The sequence below is a fragment of the Polyodon spathula genome, chromosome 25 (assembly GCF_017654505.1).
Source record: "Polyodon spathula isolate WHYD16114869_AA chromosome 25, ASM1765450v1, whole genome shotgun sequence".
NCBI classification, from domain to species: Eukaryota; Metazoa; Chordata; class Actinopteri; order Acipenseriformes; family Polyodontidae; genus Polyodon; species Polyodon spathula.
The window spans coordinates 18,535,743-18,556,061 of NC_054558.1; the positions used below are offsets into that span (position 1 = coordinate 18,535,743).

At 39.1% G+C, this 20,319-nt stretch overlaps 1 protein-coding gene across 4 annotated transcripts in view; it reads right to left on the bottom strand.

Moving 5' to 3' along the window:
* LOC121300326 (RIMS-binding protein 2-like) overlaps window positions 1-20,319 on the bottom strand; it is a 58,515-nt gene that overhangs the window by 4,364 nt on the left and 33,832 nt on the right. For 2 of the 4 annotated variants that reach the window (XM_041228858.1, XM_041228856.1), the window contains 12 exons: window positions 16,202-16,353; window positions 15,212-15,682; window positions 13,401-13,550; window positions 12,521-12,679; window positions 8,078-8,195; window positions 7,439-7,591; window positions 7,157-7,326; window positions 5,382-5,550; window positions 3,715-3,780; window positions 2,690-2,793; window positions 724-795; window positions 32-166 (listed from right to left, as the gene is read on the bottom strand). In XM_041228858.1, coding sequence (XP_041084792.1) covers window positions 32-166; window positions 724-795; window positions 2,690-2,793; window positions 3,715-3,780; window positions 5,382-5,550; window positions 7,157-7,326; window positions 7,439-7,591; window positions 8,078-8,195; window positions 12,521-12,679; window positions 13,401-13,550; window positions 15,212-15,682; window positions 16,202-16,353 — 1,919 coding nt within the window. The remainder of the gene's footprint in view (window positions 1-31; window positions 167-723; window positions 796-2,689; window positions 2,794-3,714; window positions 3,781-5,381; window positions 5,551-7,156; window positions 7,327-7,438; window positions 7,592-8,077; window positions 8,196-12,520; window positions 12,680-13,400; window positions 13,551-15,211; window positions 15,683-16,201; window positions 16,354-20,319) is intronic. The other 2 variants (XM_041228859.1, XM_041228857.1) reach the window with 1 other exon arrangement.

The following is a 20,319-nucleotide window of genomic DNA, read 5'->3' on the forward strand; positions in this document are numbered from 1 at the left end:
AAAGAGGTTATGCTGGGGAGAAAGGATATACCCTTTTGGTCTTTGTCCGCACTGGGGTGTCATGGGCATGTCGAGATGGAGTGTCAGAGAGATAGACTTCCACATCGTCAGGCACTTCTTCAAGAAAGTTTGAAGGAACAAGACCTTTATGTCCATTAATTTCTCCCTGCCAGACCAAAGATATTTTGAATTATTTTGTCTTGCATTTTAATAAAGTCACATCACAGGGGGATGTTCTGCATGTAGCACTGGAGCCTGATGTCCTAGCATGGTTGTAGGTGGTCAATGTGTTTCCACAATGGCATTCATCACCACTGAAATAAAGTGAAGTAAACTTGCATATGCAGTTTCACATTACCTGAACTGTAGGTGCAAAAAAACTTGTGCACCCCATGTAGCGATCATTAACATAATACACAATTGTACTATTTATATTGCAATAGCAGATCCAGCTTTAACAACCTTTAAATAATATTTGAGTAAGTGGATTGCGTCAGCAGGCTATTACTTGTTAAGTGCAATGTTAGCAAGCAATGTCTGATTCGTACGCAAATACCTTGAGATTTTGAATAGTACTTGTTGACTTTATTAAAGAAAAATAAAGACTAATTTGCATTTGGTGAATTTGTGAAGCTTGGTAGGCATCTTGACTAGTAAATGCTAATGGCGTTATATAAAAGCACACCTTGGCCTCTTCAAGCAACAATAGTAAAATATACTTACATAAAAAAATCCATCTTCATCGATTTCTCCAAACACGGTAATGATGTCGCCTGCACAGAATGTTAGTTCAGCCTGTCACAGAAACACACAGTACCTAAGTGATACATTTAATGAGTTCTCTTAAGACTAATTAACCTTTAGACTGCAAATAGATGTCTTAATAGTGCTAACAAGATATTATTTTGGTGTACATTTGTAGTACAATGCAGCCCCCCCCCCCCCCCCCCCCCCAAACAGTCAGATAGTTTAAAAGGCAACCACAGGTAACGGCAGCAGTCTGAAGGATAAATAATAATTTAAAAAAATCAAAAAATGTAAGGGTCTGTTTAGGATACTTCTGTCATTTAAAAAAAAGACGCAACAAACAAAAGAAACAATTGTATTAATTAGAATGAAAGTTAGTCCAATTAGAAAAGACAAATTCAAATTAATGAAAGTTAGTCCAATTAGAAAAGACAAATTCATTATCATTGGAAAATGAATGGAATGCTCTTGGCCTCGTTCTCTCTCCCTCTTGGGAGCTTGATCCTGTAACTCTCCTCTTTGATGTCTGAAGAATGGAAGAGCCATATGTACAGCCAATCCTGGTAAAGAAAAAGGCTGCATGATTGTGGTCAGGATGTTGCTTACAAAACAACGTGATGCATATGGAATAAGGAGGCAGGTTAGTTAGAGGGGACAGAATTGGAGCGGATGAAATGATGTCCTTTGTGTTCTTTGTGTCTTTTAGAACCACAACCCAGCTTCAAATTCTAGCTATGTTATTATTTGAACTGACTCCGGAAAATTGTGGAGGGTTTTTGTAAATGCAAGACAAGATTGTTGTTTTGCAATTAGTCTTTCTTCCAATGATATTTTTGTGCATTTTATACTTCAATGAAAAGATGTACTGCTCTTCAACTGGCTGGAAACCGATGCTTTATTGCCTGGAGTATACAAGCCTCCTTGAATATTTACAGACAACATCACTAAAACCAATACCACTACAAAGCCACGGCAGCCGCCTTCTTACAAGCCACATTGCATGGCAAATCAATCAGAAACTAAACTAATTTGTTCTCCCTTAGATTAGAAGTCCGTTCAGGACACACAAACTTTTTTTTTTAATCTCAAGTAACTCACCTCAAGTTTCAGTCTCTCTCTGCCAAATTCTCTCTCTCTGTCTCTCTGCGGCAGTGCCAACGTGAAAGTGAAAGTAAATGAAACCGGAGTGTAAAGAGTATAGAAGGTAAACTGCAGCCTTTATTAGTTTGTTTTTTCCCTTCTTGATTCCCATTTCGTCGGTAGACAAAATAAACTTGGTAACACCAAACTCAAAGTGCCACGTGTTGCTCTGAATGTACTGATCGCCAGAATGTACCCTACCCTTTAAAAAAAAACAACAAACTGCTATATTTCTGTGTTTTGTTTGGCTGCGACATTAAACAAGTTACATCTTGCAACAATAAATACATTGGGGGCTATGCTTTTATTTCCTATTGTAGTGTATCTTTCCCAAGTACACTCTAAAATGAAAGGTGTAAATACAGCTGTAAAATACACAATACGAAAAATATAACATTGAAGAACAAAAGCAATAAGGCCCTGCACATTGGGCATTACCAGACATTAAGAACCATTAGGATATAACTGCAACCCTGAACTGCTTTAAATACCTGGTAATGCCCTCTGTGTTAGGTCTTAATGCTTTAAATAATAGGGAATAAGGAAACCTCACCAATAGACCATTTTGTCTGTTTGGTATTGTGAGTCATTTTGCAGTTTATCATGCTTTCATTATGTACCTTTGCAATTAGGGTAAGATGATTTTTTTACTAAGCTGTGTATTGTCACTTTTTCACTACAACTTGTCGTGCTTTTACCTTGCTGTGCTGCAGTAAAGAGGCACAATTCGTTATTCTTGAAGTCAGACATGAATACTGGCGTACTGCAAGAATATAAAGTAAAACAAAAACACAATCAGTACCTCAACATCAACATTTGGGGAGCTCTCTCTCGGGTCATAGTCGTAGAGAGCGACCATCCTCGTGGTGAATACGGGGTGCTGTCTGCCACTCCGTCTGTTGCGTTCTGTTTTGGTATCAGCAGAAAGGGAGGAGGTTAGACCAGGTACCTGTTACAGGTGGGATAGTCAGCTAATGCAAACCCTGTTATGTCTACGGCCTCTTTTGTGAAGTGATTTTCAAGAAACTAAATGAAATGCCGTAAACGCTGACGACAAAGTGTTTGCCCTGCAAAACTCTTGTATTGCGTCTTATTCAGACCATTGCAGTTATATTAAAGAGGAAGTCCTACAGGGGGTTTCACAGACTCTGATTTACCCTTCTTAGAGGTCAAGTAGTCTGAGATCAGGGTCTGTCAAACAAGTTAATAATTGTTTTAAAATAAAAATGCATGCTTTTTTTTTTCTCCTGCTGAAACAGTTTCCAAAGATCGCTGTTTAAATGTTTACACGGTCACATCCCTTTCATCATTTATATACTGTGACATAAGATTTGTGATGGGAGTTCTTTTCTTTGTAGAGCCCCTGTGTTTCACATGCAATCGATCTCTAATGAAAAGCAAGTGTTCAGGTGCTTAAAATAAATGCTTTAAACAAGTGAGTATTGAAGATATCAAAAAGGGACAATGCATCTTTGGACTCAAAAATACAATGCTCAACCATGCTTTCTAAAGGCAACTTTTTTGCTGATCACTTGTAATTGGTGAACAGGCCAAGCTGATATCCACAACAGTTAAACTTAAAATTACAAGAAAGTATTGCAATCTGCTGGAATCAACGAATGCGAACAGAAGAGACACTGAATATCAATATTCAAATGTAATAGTCAGACGTGCATTCAGTTAGTTCATACTGTTTAAATAATTTTTTTTTTAAATACAAATGTCTAGACAGCCCAAGCCCCATTGTAGTTTAAAAAAAAAAAAAAAAAAAAAAAAAAAAAAAAAAAGCAAACAATGAAGGAAAGTTAGTTTGGAAGAAGCACAGACCTCGTTTAGACTTTCGGGACCTGCGGTTAACTGAACGCGCACTGTCTTTGAAACGATCACAGTTCACTTCACGGGAAAGGAATGCAAACAAACAGAAACAAGAACAAAGATATGAAGAAGCCTAAGGAGGAGCCGTATCATTTCTTAAAAACACAACAGACATCATGACGCTCCAGACCAAGAAATCAATAACAGAACCCAGCTCAAAAGCAGGGGAGGCTGGCTATGGTGAACAGTGTAGCAACTTCAGGCTTTCTAGTGATGCCCTCTATGGCATCGCCCCATTTAGTCCAGATTTTAGTGTGCACAAATAGTCATTACAACGTGAGTAAAAAGAAATATGCACAGTCTTAAGAGGAGCATGATGTCTACCAGGAAAAGGGTTGAGATCCCCATTCTTCTTGGAAAGCCTGTTTGCATACCAGGTTTAAATGACGTCTGTGTTGTGCTGATTTTTTTAATGCTTTTAAAATGCTATTGACTCATGGTAAATGTTCCTTCAAACTAGAATTTCTTTTAAACACTGTTTTTTTAGATTCTACTTCAGCTCAATTAAAACACAAAGAATAGACCCTATCATACAAGTTGATAAATGAATACAGTACTTCAGTCATTTAAACCTGATAGGACCTGAACCTTTTCCTAACCCAGTGTAAGAGAATGTATAAATGCAACAAAAAGATTGAGGAATAAGAGTCAGATTGGTATGAGAAACAGCAAGTAACTAGTCATCAATCTCTTACCCACCAATCTGCAGTGATGGGAACATAATGAAAGAATACAGGTAATAGAAATCTGTGTTCATAAATTACCAGGACACGCCTAGATGCGCCAGAAACAGCAGTAACGGATATATTAGTTAAATCCCATTTTTATCAGGACTCCCATAATAAAAGAGCAGTTCTGGCTGGGGAGTTGAAAGGATCCATGTATGGAGCTGGAACAGTCCAAGAACACACTGGGAATGCATCAGGTTGCACAGTGACACTCTGTCTGCAGCGCTGGACAATTACAGCCTACAGCTATCAAGATTAAATAATCTCTTAAAGCTACTTGGCTTCCCTGAAAGGTTTGATGAATCATAGACGCTGGCATTCAAAAGTGTAAATGACTTTTTAAATGTAGTCGCAAAACAATGACCCCTAGTGGAGAAAACGCCACAACAAAATCAAAAGGTACATTAACATGTGTATAATATAAATGACCAGAAGCACCCCATACACTTAAACCCCTTAGATATGCCAACCTGTCCCATTCTTTGTTTGCTGAATACATCATATGTTTCATATGCTTGGTGTTTTTTATACAGTCTTACCGAGGTAGTCAACCAGTCAACTTAAAGTTTGGAAAATGTGCCACTGCCAAACACTACACAATGTAAATGGTTTACAAAATGAAACTTGTTCACCTCTCTGCATTCCTATTTACCAATAAGAGCCTGTCGGAAATGATTCCCATACAAAGTCTGGCACGGCATATTTTAAACCTGGTAATTTACAGTCACAGACTGTATTACTGTATCATGGCTAGAAGTTAGACTGTGTTATAGTATTTGACCAGCATTACAGTGCAGCTCTCGCAAGGGCTGATGCCATGGTAAAGCGAAGGCAAGCAAATGCAGAGCAAATCGCAGCTTTAAAAGAAAGGAGGAGAGACTTTCTCAGCACCTATTTTTTCTACTGGGGTGTCGAGGGGGAGGAATCCTTGTTTGATGAGTTTCTCCATCATTTCACCATCATCTGTTTGGATTTCAGAGACCATGTTGCAAGGGATAAGGCCGTCTCTCCCACAGATCTCCCCTCTATAAAACCCGTCTGTGTCCTTATCTCCATACACCTAGGAAGACATTTATTCCAAATAAATAGCCGTAATCTCACAAGCTGATCTGTCTAAGAAACGCTCCGTAATCCCGGATAACCTATTCCTTGAGACCCCCATTAGCTGTAAGTAATATCTGTACCCACCACAAGGAGTTAAAAAATACAACCCACCCCACAAAGAGCATCACAGAAATAAAACACACATTCCATATTTACATGAACATATAATCATGGTAATACCCTCCACATCCACAAGTGGCTATAGACCCTATTGTCTCAGGCTCATTACTGTGCTGGGTAAATTGCATTATTACACAACACAATGAAACTAAAAACATGAGGGAACCTCCACTTTAAGAATATTTATCCCAGCAAGGTTAAGAGCAGACATCGCAACAGAGAATTATATAGGTACTCAATTAATAAAAAAAAAAAAATTCAATAAATAAAAAGCACATTTTATCAATATCCATATTACAGTCCCTAGGAGGTTACAATTTTTTCTTTTATCTGAAACCACTGAAGCTGTTATTTCCAACAGATTGTTTTTTGTTGTTATTTCCATCACAGATACTCATCTTTTTTTGCACATCAATTCTGTTCAATTTGGCGATTAAGAAAAAAAAAGAATGAACTTGGCTTCCCTTGGTATAAACAGAGCTGTGATTGGATTCTAATAATTTACTGAAGGAAATAAGTAACATTGATTCGAAAACAAAACCTGCATCACCAAATCACTAGAAGGAAGTCCACAGCTCACAAGCGTCAAAGGGTTTCTTTGTTTAAATAGTGCAGCTGGTTTTCTAGTATAGTTGCCTTGCCAAAGCCAGCCATCGCAACAGAGAATTATATAGGTACTCAATTAATAAAAAAAAAAAAATTCAATAAATAAAAAGCACATTTTATCAATATCCATATTACAGTCCCTAGGAGGTTACAATTTTTTCTTTTATCTGAAACCACTGAAGCTGTTATTTCCAACAGATTGTTTAAACTGCCTTATATATGGTGTTGTCAACCTGGCTGTTTAACATCACAGATACTCATCTTTTTTTGCACATCAATTCTGTTCAATTTGGCGATTAAGAAAAAAAAAAGAATGAACTTGGCTTCCCTTGGTATAAACAGAGCTGTGATTGGATTCTAATAATTTACTGAAGGAAATAAGTAACATTGATTCGAAAACAAAACCTGCATCACCAAATCACTAGAAGGAAGTCCACAGCTCACACGCGTCAAAGGGTTTCTTTGTTTAAATAGTGCAGCTGGTTTTCTAGTATAGTTGCCTTGCCAAAGCCAGTCCAAAATCCATTCTAAACCAGGGGAGAAATCAACGAACAGCCAAGGGAATGCAGTGTGAAAACGAATTAATCCATTTCCATTTCCAGCCCTCTCCTGATGATTCAGCTTCAAGCCCAGGCTATTCATTGATTTACCTGCTGTTATTGTGTGTTGCGATTTGGCCTTCTCTGTACCTTCTCAATACAATGAAGGACCTGGATCGAAGGGCTTGACTTTGTCTTGGACTCTTAAAATACTTGCCACAGTGATCGCACGATGAACAGCAAGATGCTTACGAAGGAGAGTTCCAGCTAGTATCATTTACCCTACTTTGGCCCTACCTTCATGATCTGTCCTTCCTTGAAGGGCAGCTCTTCATCCGCAGCATCAGGATTGGGGGACATCGAGAGGGGGTCATAGTCAAACAGGGCGACGAATATTCGTGATGTGTCCTCCGGCTCCGATTCTTCATAGAACTCTGGAGAGTGCCGTTCTCGGCCGCCATAACCATCTGGAACACACGTTAAACACTTCAAGCTAAAAGTATTTGGAAGGAAATGACTTTCCCAAGCCTGACAGTGAATTAACCTTGTATTTCATTTGGCTTAATGCTGTACACGTACCATATCGATGCTCAGAGGTCATGCCGCGTTGTAATGGCCATTTCCTGTGTCCAAGTACAGTGCGATAGTAAACATCCTCCTGGACAGACAAAACATTCCTCTGACCCCCTGACCGGGACCGGCCCCCTTCACTGTTACTGTCCATGGTGATTTCTGCAGAACATACCAACGAAAGCATTGCATTTACTTTTTCAGATTCGGATGCTTTAAGCAAAGGAAGAGTTTTAAATAAAGGAACCGTTGTACAAGAGACACAGTTATTGATTTATTGAGCAGAAAGAGCAGAGGGATCAAATTTGTTATGAAACCATGATTAGCTTTACTCTGTTTGTTTTTTTAGTTTCGATTTGAGGCCAAATTAAACTAAACCTTGAACTCTTTTGAACTTTAGCTCAAACAAAAACCATAGCAAACCATTTATTTTGTTTTTATTTATTTTTTAGATATGGTTGAATCAGCTGTTGAATACTGGGCAAACACACACACAGTATGAAGAACAGTTAGATATGATTCCACCAGAGCACAGCACTTGCTTTGTATCTTCAGTGTTAGCCAGGAGATAATAGCCAGTCTGCACACGCCCTGTGAGAAACACTGCTAAACAGACTACCCAAGCCCTGGAGTGATGATCAAACTAACCGATGGAAGGGACCATCATGGGCTGGGGCCGCTGCTGGACCGCATTGCCGTGAGACAGCCGTCGACCCGACTGATCTATCCGGTCTGCTCGTCCTGTGGAGGAAGGGTCACCTAAAATCTTAAAGCAAAGAAACAAATCTGGGTTACAGTCTCCTGCCGAACAGGGAATAACCAACGACGACAACAACAACATTTTTGTAATGGGAAAAGAAAGGTGACGTTACAAAAGGCAGCGCAGGATATTTTCAACCCTTTTTACGAAATGATTGGGAACAACCAAAAAAAAAAAAAAAAAATCTAATATGGTGGCACACAATAAAAACAAACAGTTTCAGCACGGCACGTTACACGAGAGGAAGTCTGTGTTGGGGAGGAGGGGTTAAGCAAACACTTTATTTTATGGATTTGAGTGAATGGAATGAAATGATTCAATAGCAACTTTAAAGAAGAGTTCACACTAGCTTTGATGATACTGGCCTTTAATCCTGGGTTGAGAGAGTGCTGTACTTTTTGTAGATTCGTGCTTTGGTTAATGTGATGTTTGTTTATCAACAGAGCAATCGCGAGAGAACACAAGTTCTTGGCTGATGAATCTGCTGTTCTCCAGCCAGAAAGGCAAAGTATCACAGAAAGCTCACAGTTTTAACAATGAAACACGCCATTGTAGTTTGACTGTACAGAAGTTTCTGATGTCATTGCCCCAGACTTTGACACGGATTAGTGCAGATGTAGACAAAATATATGCATCAGAAACTTTGTGGTGACATTTTGTTTACTACAAATCAAAGGTGAAACTATTATGGTTGGACCAATGCTATTCTGGTTTTGAAACACAAATTTATTTTTGGTCAGTATAAACCCACCCCCCCCCCCCCCCCCCCCCCCACAGAAACAAGAAACAAATATTTTCTTGAATGGCCTTTAGGTAATCAGAAAATGAAATGTAGATTTGGTTTTCCATTAAAAAAACAAAACAAAAATAAAAAAATCAAAAAGCAGAAAACACTGGACTTCCTAACAAATCAGAACGTCTACGAGCAAAAAAAAAAAAACAACTTAAAATCTTTGGCACAATAACACATTGCAGGGCAGAAGAATAGTCAGGAAAAGCACAAAACAAATTAACCAAAAAGGAGAACCCATAGAAGGACACCAAGAAAATGATGAAAATGTACTGATTTCAGAGGCTAATGTTAAAGCAGACGAGTTTCCAGATCACACACCGGACTGTCTTCCATTACCCTGTTGGCCGGCTTTGCAACAGTATTTGCTGCCTTTAAGTCTTTCTGATTCGCTTTCGATTCTGTCCTTGTGGCACTGTGTCCTGCATCATTTGAGACTAAGTCTTTCCTATAACTTTTCTGCATAGCGTCCTTGTCATGTCTGATTTTGACATCCTGCGTTTTAAAGTCAGCGACGTGCACAGTTTTAGACACTGACAAGGGCACGTCACCAAAGTCTTCTTCGACACTGCTCTGTCTGGTCAAAGTTCTCTTTCGCCCGCTGGTCAGAGCAGTGTTTCTTCCCTCTGAGGAGCTGTCTGAATTATAATTAGAGGTTGCACCTTTGCAATAAATCCTGTAACTGAGGGAGCGAGCCTCCTCTTCCTCACTGCCACAGTCCAGACCACTATCGGGGCTTGGAGTGCTCTGTCTGCTTGACCTGAGGCATCCCCGCTCCTCATACGCTGAGCAGCTTTCCATTCCACGAGCGTATGCTGCAGCTCTTTGCTTCTGGAGGAAGTTGCATTTGGTGGGGGATAAGAAATACTGATTTCTGACATGCTGTTTGCAGACCTTGATGGATGCACTACATCTTCCTTTAATTTCTTTCGTGTTTCTGGAGACAGCACCATAACCCTCTTCCAGCTTCTTACTCTGGTTCATTTCGCCTGTGTCATAGTCATCCTCTGCTACTTCTGGGATACTGAAAAGTTTTTTGCTGCAAAGTTGTTTTTGGGGTGATATTTTCAGCTGTACTTCGAAATCCTCTTCGTTTGTATTTTTATGCTTACAAGAAGCCTTTAAAGGGTTTTAGTTTTTTTTTTGTTTGTTTTTTAAAACAGGCAGGCCACAACACAGTGTGTGTGATAAAAAATAAAATGGGAAAAAAAGACAAAATAAAGATATAATTAGTTATTAGAGACAATGGCAAAACGTAAGGCATGTGGTTTCATTCCATGAAGGAAATGGCATGCTTTGAACGGGAATCTGTTGGGGGGAAAAATATAAAAAAGACCGTGGTTTAGAGAGTCACAGTTTTGATGAGAGTGTTAAACTAGTTAAAAAAAAAAAAATAAAATAAAAAAACAGTGGTCTTCGAACACTTGGATATCTTCGAACAAGAAACAAACACATACAACTGCAAATTATAATCCATCGTGATAAAATAAACAAATGCAGTGACAACAGTGAAAAGCTTTAAATGTAATAATTTTTTGTGAACTGATGAAATTTAACTAATAAGTTCAAGAGCAGCAGACCATGTGTGAACGTGGCTATTTAATTTGTTATGTGTCCTTATAAATCAAACTAACTTTTTGCTTGCAATGTGTTCTTGTGTGGGACGCTTCGCTGGTCCTTTGTAGTTTGCTTTCTTTTATTTTGCTTGTACGCTTCTAAGGTCAGAGGTCATCCTCAGCTAGGAACCAGTTCTCCCTCCCCGGATTTGTATTTTGCTGCACAGGAAAGTTTTTTTTTTCTACCTTTCCTAAAATTGTTCCTGTCAATCAAATTACCAACCAATGATGGAAATTCCTACAACATTCAAGAAAGGACAGTTCAAAAGTGTGGATAAGCAGCAAGCTAACCTCAAGTTCATATTTTGTTTAAGTCTTTACTACACTGCTACCAATCTTCTCCTGATTTTTTAATCCTGGCAACAGGCTGAACTGGATAATACACCCTTTCTGCATCTGCAGATGAACGAAAAATGCTTCGGACACCATCTGTTATAAATACTATAAGTGAATTCAAATCCAAGCAAACGAAGTGGTTTAATATGTAGAACCCCAACACTTATCAGAAAGAAACCATCAATCAGCTTGAAAAGAAAAAAGATGTCTAGAAACCAATGTTCTGATGTAACCGGAAATGCTCTTTTGCTAAACCTGTGTTGTGTATGTCCCTTGCCCAAAGTCACTTATAATGGAGACAATCTTACAAGATACAAGTAAGCATTTACAACTAGATAAACAAAGAATAAACAATGGAACAAAGACAAAAAAAGGAGAGTTAATCATTTCATTTAAGTAGAGTTACTTAAATGAGATTCCCGCAGCTTTATTTACTAAGCTGTACACATTTTAATAACCTCCGTTTATCACAATGCACAAAGAGACTATTAAAAGTGAATAGATTTTATTTACAAGCTTACAATTAAAGAGCTGTTTCTGCTGTGTTAAAAAAAGGGTATTTGTCAGTATACCTAAATAAGTCCAGTGAAATGCAGATGCACAATGCATTTTTTAAAAATTTGGAACATCTTCATCCATGTATTGTTACCGTATATTTAGTAGTAGTATTTGTTGGTAGACAGATCCACAGAAAACCTAGAAAAAGATTGTTAGCATATTACTTTTCCATCTCTTATTTGGTGCACACATTTAGTACTGTGGATTTACTTTAAAAAACAGAGCTTCCTTTACAAACATGTGCACCGATATCTTTTATCTGTTTGTAAAAATGATAATGATAATACTTCATGTTTCAGATTTTGGTTTGATGGTGTTAATAATATATGTTTTGTTTTGGGTGGCGGGGGTATGCAACAGCGAACACGTTTATTCACACATTTAACATTTTGCAACCTTATATTGAGGAAGCCTTTATCAATCCAGTGAAAATCTTATCTTGCAGGTTTCCATGCACTTACCATAGTTTGTGATTATGTTTAATGTGCTTTACCAAACCTAACTGGGCTTCACAATGCTTACCTGTGCTTTACCATGCTGTCACTATGCTTTTATATGAGTAAAGGTGCTGAGGTTATTAACATAATACCCTATATTTTAAATGACACCCTCCACTAATTAAATGGGACCTTACAAAAAACTGAAATGAAAACAATATTTTGTTTTGAAAGCCTCAAACACCCTCCAAAAGGTGATCTGAAGAGCAGAAAGTCCCATAACTACTGTACTGCCAACAGCAGGACACTCTCTCCCTCCCTAGGAAGCTATCATTTACCCAAGGTATCTAGGCATCTGTAAAAGCATGAGCAAATGGGAAACAAAGATGTTTTGAAGAGTGCTAGAGTGCTAGGGTGCTAGAGTTTTAAACCTTGAAGAGGAAATCTGCCGAAAGGCAATACCATTCGATGCACCAGTATACCGAGGGTCTGCACGCCCATCAATTGTCTTAGTGATATCTCTGTGTGGATGAGGCAGGTTCAGCCCCGGGTTAATCCTGGTTTTCCCAGTAATGTGGGAGGGATGGCTCTTACCTTGAGAGTGCTGTGAGAGGTGATGCTGCGCCTCCGCCCGCCTTCCTCCAGCTGCATCTCTGAGTACAGCTCCTCCTCATCCTCCTCCATGATGTCAGACAGGTCAGAGCCCCGGCTGCTCTCAGTCTGGTAATCCTCACTGTGGCTGTACTGGAGAGGCTGTGCAGGAGGACAGAGACTCTTACCTGGGGCAACACTCTTTTTGTAGCTGCTCTAGCATTGCTTTTGTTATTCCCAGCGCCTCTATGTATGCATGTCTCCCCGTTTGGAGACTCTTGTTGTGTACTTGTTTTCATAAGTGACTGAGACTGACATAGACATGTTTAACCTCACATCTCAAAATGAAGCTCTCTACTTTATCTCCTAAAAGATGAATGGGCTAGTATTTCCTGTAGTATTAGCAGTTACTTGAGTTTAGTTTTAGCTGTAGTCTTGTAACGTTTCTCATTGAAGAAGTTTCTTTTAGTATTTCAGCACTATTATGTGTTTAACAGTTATGGACTGATGGAAACAATGACAAAGACGTCATGATCCACAAACTTTAACTTACATTTGATAGCTTGATTCTGATCTGCAAGGTTTTTTCAGTTTGTATCTCAGTCACAGGCACATAATAAAACCAGGTTTCTTAAAAGCGGAATGCTGACATGATGTATATGCATATTTGTTTAAAAAACATGTAGTAGAAAAGAGGCTACTCTAATCCTGTACTGAGAATATTCAACATTTTGAGAAATCAAGATATCCCAACACAGACACACACACCATGGAATACATAACACGCTTCTATAATACAATAATCAAAACTTGACTCTGAGTATCAGAAGAGATTTTAAATGGACATCCATTTCAATACATGCAAGCTGATGTTGGCATTTACCTGTCTCCCCAGTTCCGAGCCTCTCAGAAACTCATCCACGGAAGTCCCCTGCCTCTTCCTGTGTGGAGACTCATACCCATCTTCCTCCTCGTCAGAGTTCAGTGGGTGAATGGCAGTACTTCTTTCACTGAAGATATTCCTCTTCTCCATCTGGAAGCAAGAGAAGCACAATTTCAGCTACAGCTCTCCCTGGGTGTGTAAGCTGCCTGGAGCTGCGTTGTCCTCCGACGATGTAGCTCCGAGGCGGCTGCATGGTGGGTCTGCAGTGTGAAAAGAAGCGGTCGGCTGACGGCACACACTTCAGAGCACAGCGTGTGTTCATCTTCACCGCTCACAAGTGAGCACAGGGGTGGTAGTGGTGAGCCGAGCTTAAATAATAATTGGATATTCTACATTGAGAGAAAATAATAAAAAAAAATATTGGCGATTACTAAATAAAAAAATAATAAAAAACACAGAATTAGTGAATTGTCGTATATTTTACAGTATAGTACATGTACAATTCAGTGTAAAAATGTAAATTAATCAAATTTGTCAATTATCGAATGGTGAAATAATAAGTGAACACCTGTTGCTTCAGGCTTTGTTGCGTTTCTTTCTAATCCTGAACCAGTTCATGTAAACAAATATAATTAACTGTAAATACAGTAGTTGCCCATCAGGAGGAACTGTGTGCTATGTAAAACAACAATGTTAAAAGATAAGCGTTTTCCATTTATTTATTTATTTATTTATTTATTTTATTTTATTTTTCAAACCAGGCTTGACATATTAAAGCAGGCACTATTAAAGACTGTATTCACCATCATTATATCTATATTGAAATACGCTGCAGAAAAATCAAAAGCAGTTTTGTTGAAATGTACTTTGTTGGAGGCTGGAGGGTGTTTTTATTGAAACGTATTTTCATCTTATATAGCTCATGCTAATGATGTTCTTGTAGGACTTTGGATCTATTTGGCTCTTGAAAAATAAAAGATAAAACCAACATGAACACAGCAGCATTACAGTGAGGGAACATGGAGTCTAATCTGCAGCCGAGCTCCGCAGGGAAAAGCTATGACCGTAATAAGAATAATAAGCAGTTTAAACAGAGAAAGATAAAATGCTGGGAGTATATTAAGTATATTCATGAACTTTGCGTTTATGCATAACTTAAATTATTCAGCGAAAATGTAAACGGTTTAACCCACATATACTGCACACAGAGACAAAAGCGTTTGTAATTAGAAGTGTGATCACTGCAATCAACAAGCTGCGTTTGGAGACTATCATCAGAAGGACCACCGCAAGTCGGAAATGTTATTTATTTATTTTCAAAGCAAGTGTTAAGAAGCATAAAAAGCAGAATGCTGACATGATGTACACAGTTTGAAAACATGCAGCTGTAAACAGGACAACCAAGTCTTCTACTGAGAAAATTAGAAGTCTGGTGAAGGCTAATGTTTCACCTGCCTTTATACAAGTACTTTACTTTACAACAGTAAAATATGGCAACAGTAATACCGTATTCTTGTACAATATAACCCAACAACACATACAGTCTGTCAGACTTTACTTTTACCTTCTGATGATTTACTGCTCATTAAAATTGGACCTTATTCCATACAGGGTCAACAGTGCAGCACATTATATATTTACTCAGATAAACGCAACTAGATCACAATGGCAATAAGCAGGACCAATAAACAAGGTCTCATTTCTTACAAGCATGGCACACCAAATACAATTCTCCTAATCCAGAGTCCCACTTGATGAACCCATTACCCTCAGACAATGGCTTGGTGATTGCAAAGAGAAGAAGCACTCACCCGGTTTCTCTCGGCGACCCTCTGCGCTGCCTCTCTGGCAATGGCCTTGGCCACAGTGTTGGGGATGGGGGCTCCCTGAGGCTGTGGGAGGATTCTCTGGGGAGAGGGGGACCTGCGGCCCTGCGAGGGGCTGTGGAGGTGCGGCGGCTCCAGGGAGTGACCAGGGTGGATGGGCGAGGAGGGGGAGCGAGTCGGCTCCCACGGCTCATTCAGCCGCGCACTGTGGACCAAGCCGGGCTCCTCTTTGGTTTCTGGCTCTCTGGCACTTGCTAATGGCTTTAGGTTGGGAGCAGAGCGGGGTTGGGGGACAGGAGGCAATAGAAGGCTGTGTGGAATGACGGCGAGGGGGGAGTCCTGAGACTCTCCTTGTGCTGATATTGTCCTGACGATAACTTCATTGGCTCCTAAACACTGGAGTTGCATCAACTCCACCACCACACTATCAGCTGTGGGAAACATCACCTCTGCAACCTGCAGAGCAAAGAAAAAAAGGTTGATCGCCTTTAGAAAGACATGCCATCATTCAAGAGGTCATTTCTCTTGTATAACTCCCAGCTTCTACACCTACATGCTAATTTCAAAGACAGCAAACAATTTGCTTTTTCCAGCAGTGTAAAAACGATATCCAGCAGGGGACGCTACAGCATTGTCAACATCTCTAGAACTTGTGTCATAATGTATTTCATTTCTGAAACAACAGAGCAGACACTAATGCTGTGTTTTATATGCCTAGGTGCAATTATCAACTAACAGAAAACACAAACCTGGTGTGTAAACAATGTTGAAGGAAGTACCTTAGATAAGTTAAAACAGCAATCTCTCCAGCACATTAGGTATAGCATACAGACGGAAATTAGTAACCCATTTGCTGCTCGCTTGGGGACATCTGCACACAGGTTTCTTGCTGGTTACGGTCCATTTAAGAATTTTCAATAAACATGCTGAAAGCGATGGCTATCGAACCCTGAAAAAGACATCTAATTCGTTCACCTTCTGTCCCCTTGTGCATACAGCATAGCCAATGACGATGGCCCCGTTGGACATTCCCATCTGGGTGAGGGGAGGTGGCTTCCAGCTGACCTGGATGAGTCCTGGAGCCGGTCCGCTCTGGACCATCACGTCCAGGGGAGGAGCAGGGGGGCCTGGGGAAAACACACCGGAGATAAGCACTAAGCACTCCAACACAGGGTCCTCATTCTCCCAAGTGCAGGATGAGTCGTCTGAGGTCCTGATGATTTGAAGCCCAGGTCCAGACTGCAACACTTAGCTTCCTGTGCTTTTTTGTGAGTTTATGAAACAAGTTGCTAACAACCCTTATAAATGGTTACCATGCTATTTTTGCACAGTAATTGTGCAGTTTTCCCATGCTTTTACTAAGCATGTTCCATAGTCTACCATAGTTTTACCTTAACTCTCTGGTCTTTATAGTTCTTACCTATACTTAACCATCCTTTTACGATGCTTTATCACATTTTGCTATGAGTTTACTTTGGGAACCTTTCAAAAGGGAACTACAGATGTGTCCAGAATTTTAAAAAAGGTGTTCAACTCCCATTCTTTGACAAAGATATGTCTGTCCACAACCAGAGAAGATAAAGGGGAAACAAGTGTATACCAAGTAAAACAAGTAATGCATAGGCTGCTTTGAATTACAAGACAAAAATGATCCAATGCAAGCAGCTAAATATTGAAAGAAAAACTCTGAAGAAGCCAGGATGTAGTGCTGGTGAGTCGGTAGGTGTCAGAGTGATTGAGTGACAGACATGTGTCAAGCTCCTTAGGCATCAAGCAACTACCACTAAAACAGAACAACGCCCCCCCCCAAAAAAAACCAAAAACAACTACATTTGAGAGAAATATAATTCTATGACTTTTTGGAAAAGCTTTTCAGAATGAAAAGACTAGGGATAGACACAGGGCAGTGCTAATGAAAGCAAGTGCCAGCTGCTGCTGTGTAAACAGTGGAGCACATAGAGAGAGCTGGGGAGGGTATGGTAGCTTTCAAAACAGGCATGGGTGTTTTTTAAAGCAGTTTCACTATCATCAATCAACAAAAAGGAATATCAAGTAATTGTCTGGCTCGTTTGCTTTGGCAAGTTTACTTGTTCTAAACCTCCAGATGAGTGAGATAATCTAGAACACTGCATTCATTATGCATTGGTAGGGGAACTAAAATCCTTATTTTTTAAAGTACTTTTGTCATAACACTTTGTTTGTAATATTTCATGAGAGCTACTGGTCTAACATGACCAATCCAAAGAATAAATTAAGCATATCCTGGATTAACGGCTAATATGATAGATGGTGTATACAAGATAAAAACAAGTTAAACTCCAACAATTTTTTCACAGATGTCTGTCCACACCCAAACAATGACTATAAAAAGTCTGCAAGGCCTACTATGGTAAAGTATAGAGCGATGTAGTGGAAATGAATGAAACATTTGAACTAAAGGTAAATGTACTCCTGTATACTGTACTGAATGTACAGTAAGACCTTTCTCTTTGCTGAAAGCATTCTCAAAACCTTCTGCTAAATGCACTCATTCACATGATGTAATTGTGAAGAACAAAGCTCTACTGCACACCTGGATATCTCAGGCGAACAGAACAAATTACCTTTCATTCAGAGCTTTTCGAAAGAATTAGTTGGTGTTTCCAATCCCATCATATTGGGAAAACTTAAGAAGATGTTCCTTTGACATCCAAAGTTCACATCTATCAAATCATCAGACTCAATGATTTGCCTAAAATAACATCCAATCTATATTTAATCTAAATTCATGGTCAACTACCATATGATAGATCCTTCATCGACAGGCACTAATCGCTTAATTTACGTGGCGTTCATTAACTCACTGCCAATTTAGCTGTACGGTTTGTCCTTTGTTGCTAGACATTAGAAAATGATCTTTCAAAAGTGGCTGTAGGACAGCCCTCTTTACATATAAGACTGTTTTATCTGACATGTTTTTTTTCTGATAAAATGATATCCCCATGTACTGTACACAAAGATGTATTTAATATATTACAAACAACACCCCCATTCTCTGTACATTATATTTTGCACAATTCTGATGGCCTTCCAAGTAAAAAAAAAGCACAGGGTGGATGATTAATAAGTAGAAAAGAAATCCTGCTGTCAAATAAAATATAGCTTAAAACCGTCTCTGTGTTGCAGAAGCAGCTATACAGTAGCAGTTTTAAACTGTATTTTATTACACTTGCAGTATCTCAATTATTTTTCTCTAAAAATTTTGTTGAGGTTTTGCAGGAGCTGTATGCAGCAATGTCCCTGTATTTCTCTACTAAGCTTATTTTGACATTTAGCCTTGAATTGGGAATTGCCAAGCTCTGGTATATGCAGTTTATTTTTTACTATAACAAAACATAATGAAAACCGAACAAATCATTCACTGCTTCCCAATCCACCACAGGATACCATTTAATCCTTTGCTGACTACATATAAAATACAGCAGCTCTTTTCAGTAGAACCAGCTGAATTCTGCACCTCCCACTACTGTAACAGAGGCCTGTTACAGCTGTTTGTCCTCGCAGTTTCGGGATTATCTTGCCACAATAAATCTTTATCCATTTAAGAAAAGTCTGCAAAAGTCTTGTCTTTTTAAATTGAAATATCTTACTTTCTTCAATGTCATTCTCTCCATGTTTGTTAATGAAGCAGCCAGCTCAGCACATTCTGAACACCTGTTTGGTTGCAATTGAGCTGGCTCAAAGCAATACTTAGAACAGAGCTGACAACAAGGGAGGTGGTGCTGGGTACAATTCAGTAGGTAGAAGGGGAACATGTAATAAACTAGAAGGGTGCCAGCTTTTGATTAATTCATTCACTCAAATGCCATTTTCATCACCTTTTTATTACATTTCACTTTGTAATTTTGTAATAGTGTTCGCAATTTAGAAACACTGAATTATTACAAACCTAAAACAGTAACAGAAATGTAAAAAAGCAATTCAAATGACTGTTGAAGTGGCTTGTGCTTTAATAATGACATCACAGGCAATGTACAGTGTAGGATAGCTTGCAGATAATGTACATTGGTCTCTGCCATCATATCTGAATGCAAAACACAACACTGAGCATATCACTTAACAAGAACACTGGTAACATGGAGAACTGTTGAATGGAATCCACATTGTGTAGAAGCGTGATATGAGCTCCTGCTACTGTCTTATGTAGTTCTGAACTGTTAAAATGTATTTACTGAAAAGAAAAAGCTGGGTCAAAGGGTGTGAACACTTACCTTTAAATAAACAATTACATTACAACACATTAAAGCAGCAATCAGTATACTGTACACAACTCCCCAACGTTCAGAATACTGTACACAATTCAGTGCAATACCTGCTGCATGCAGTGGTTTTAAAGGCTTCACATTAGCCTGTATATCAGTTTATATAGCCAGAATATGAGCGGCTATATAAATTGATACACTGCACTTCACTGTATTTATAGGACAGTAAAAGCTTGCTTCAAGGCCACCTCACAATTAGGACCACTTTTCTGGTTTGCTACCATTGACAGCAATATAAATCCACCTCTGTGTTCAGCATTAAGGTCACTATCAGCAGCCCCACATCTCAAACAGGACTTGCTAAACGTGGACATTTGATTTAGATTTAGAAAAATACCTAATGAAATGAAAGCGGTAAATTAGAGCAGTTTTCATAGAACAAAACGAAAATCAGTAAAATCCTTTGACAAATGTCAATGCTGTAACTTCAGTATTAAGGACACATTGGTTGGTGCCTTGACTGGCCTTTATAACTAGGTTTACACAATAAAAAAAACTCAGTTGCTCAGTACATGGTTACAATGTGTCCAGTGTAACTCCCTGTGCACTGTTCTGCTCGATACATCTTGCTCAGTACATCCATTCTGTCAGTGTTGGGTTATTGTGCATATTGATTGACAGTTTTCTTATCTTTGGAGTTGTCTGTCATTCCCTAAAGACCTGTGACACAATGTTCTTTTTGAAGTGCCTGGGGTTTTTGCTAGTCTCCCACTATCATGCCCCATTGAAATCTGATCTTCTACCCATTGTACAGCCAGTAAACAAAGTACAGGACAGATGGTCATGTGACAT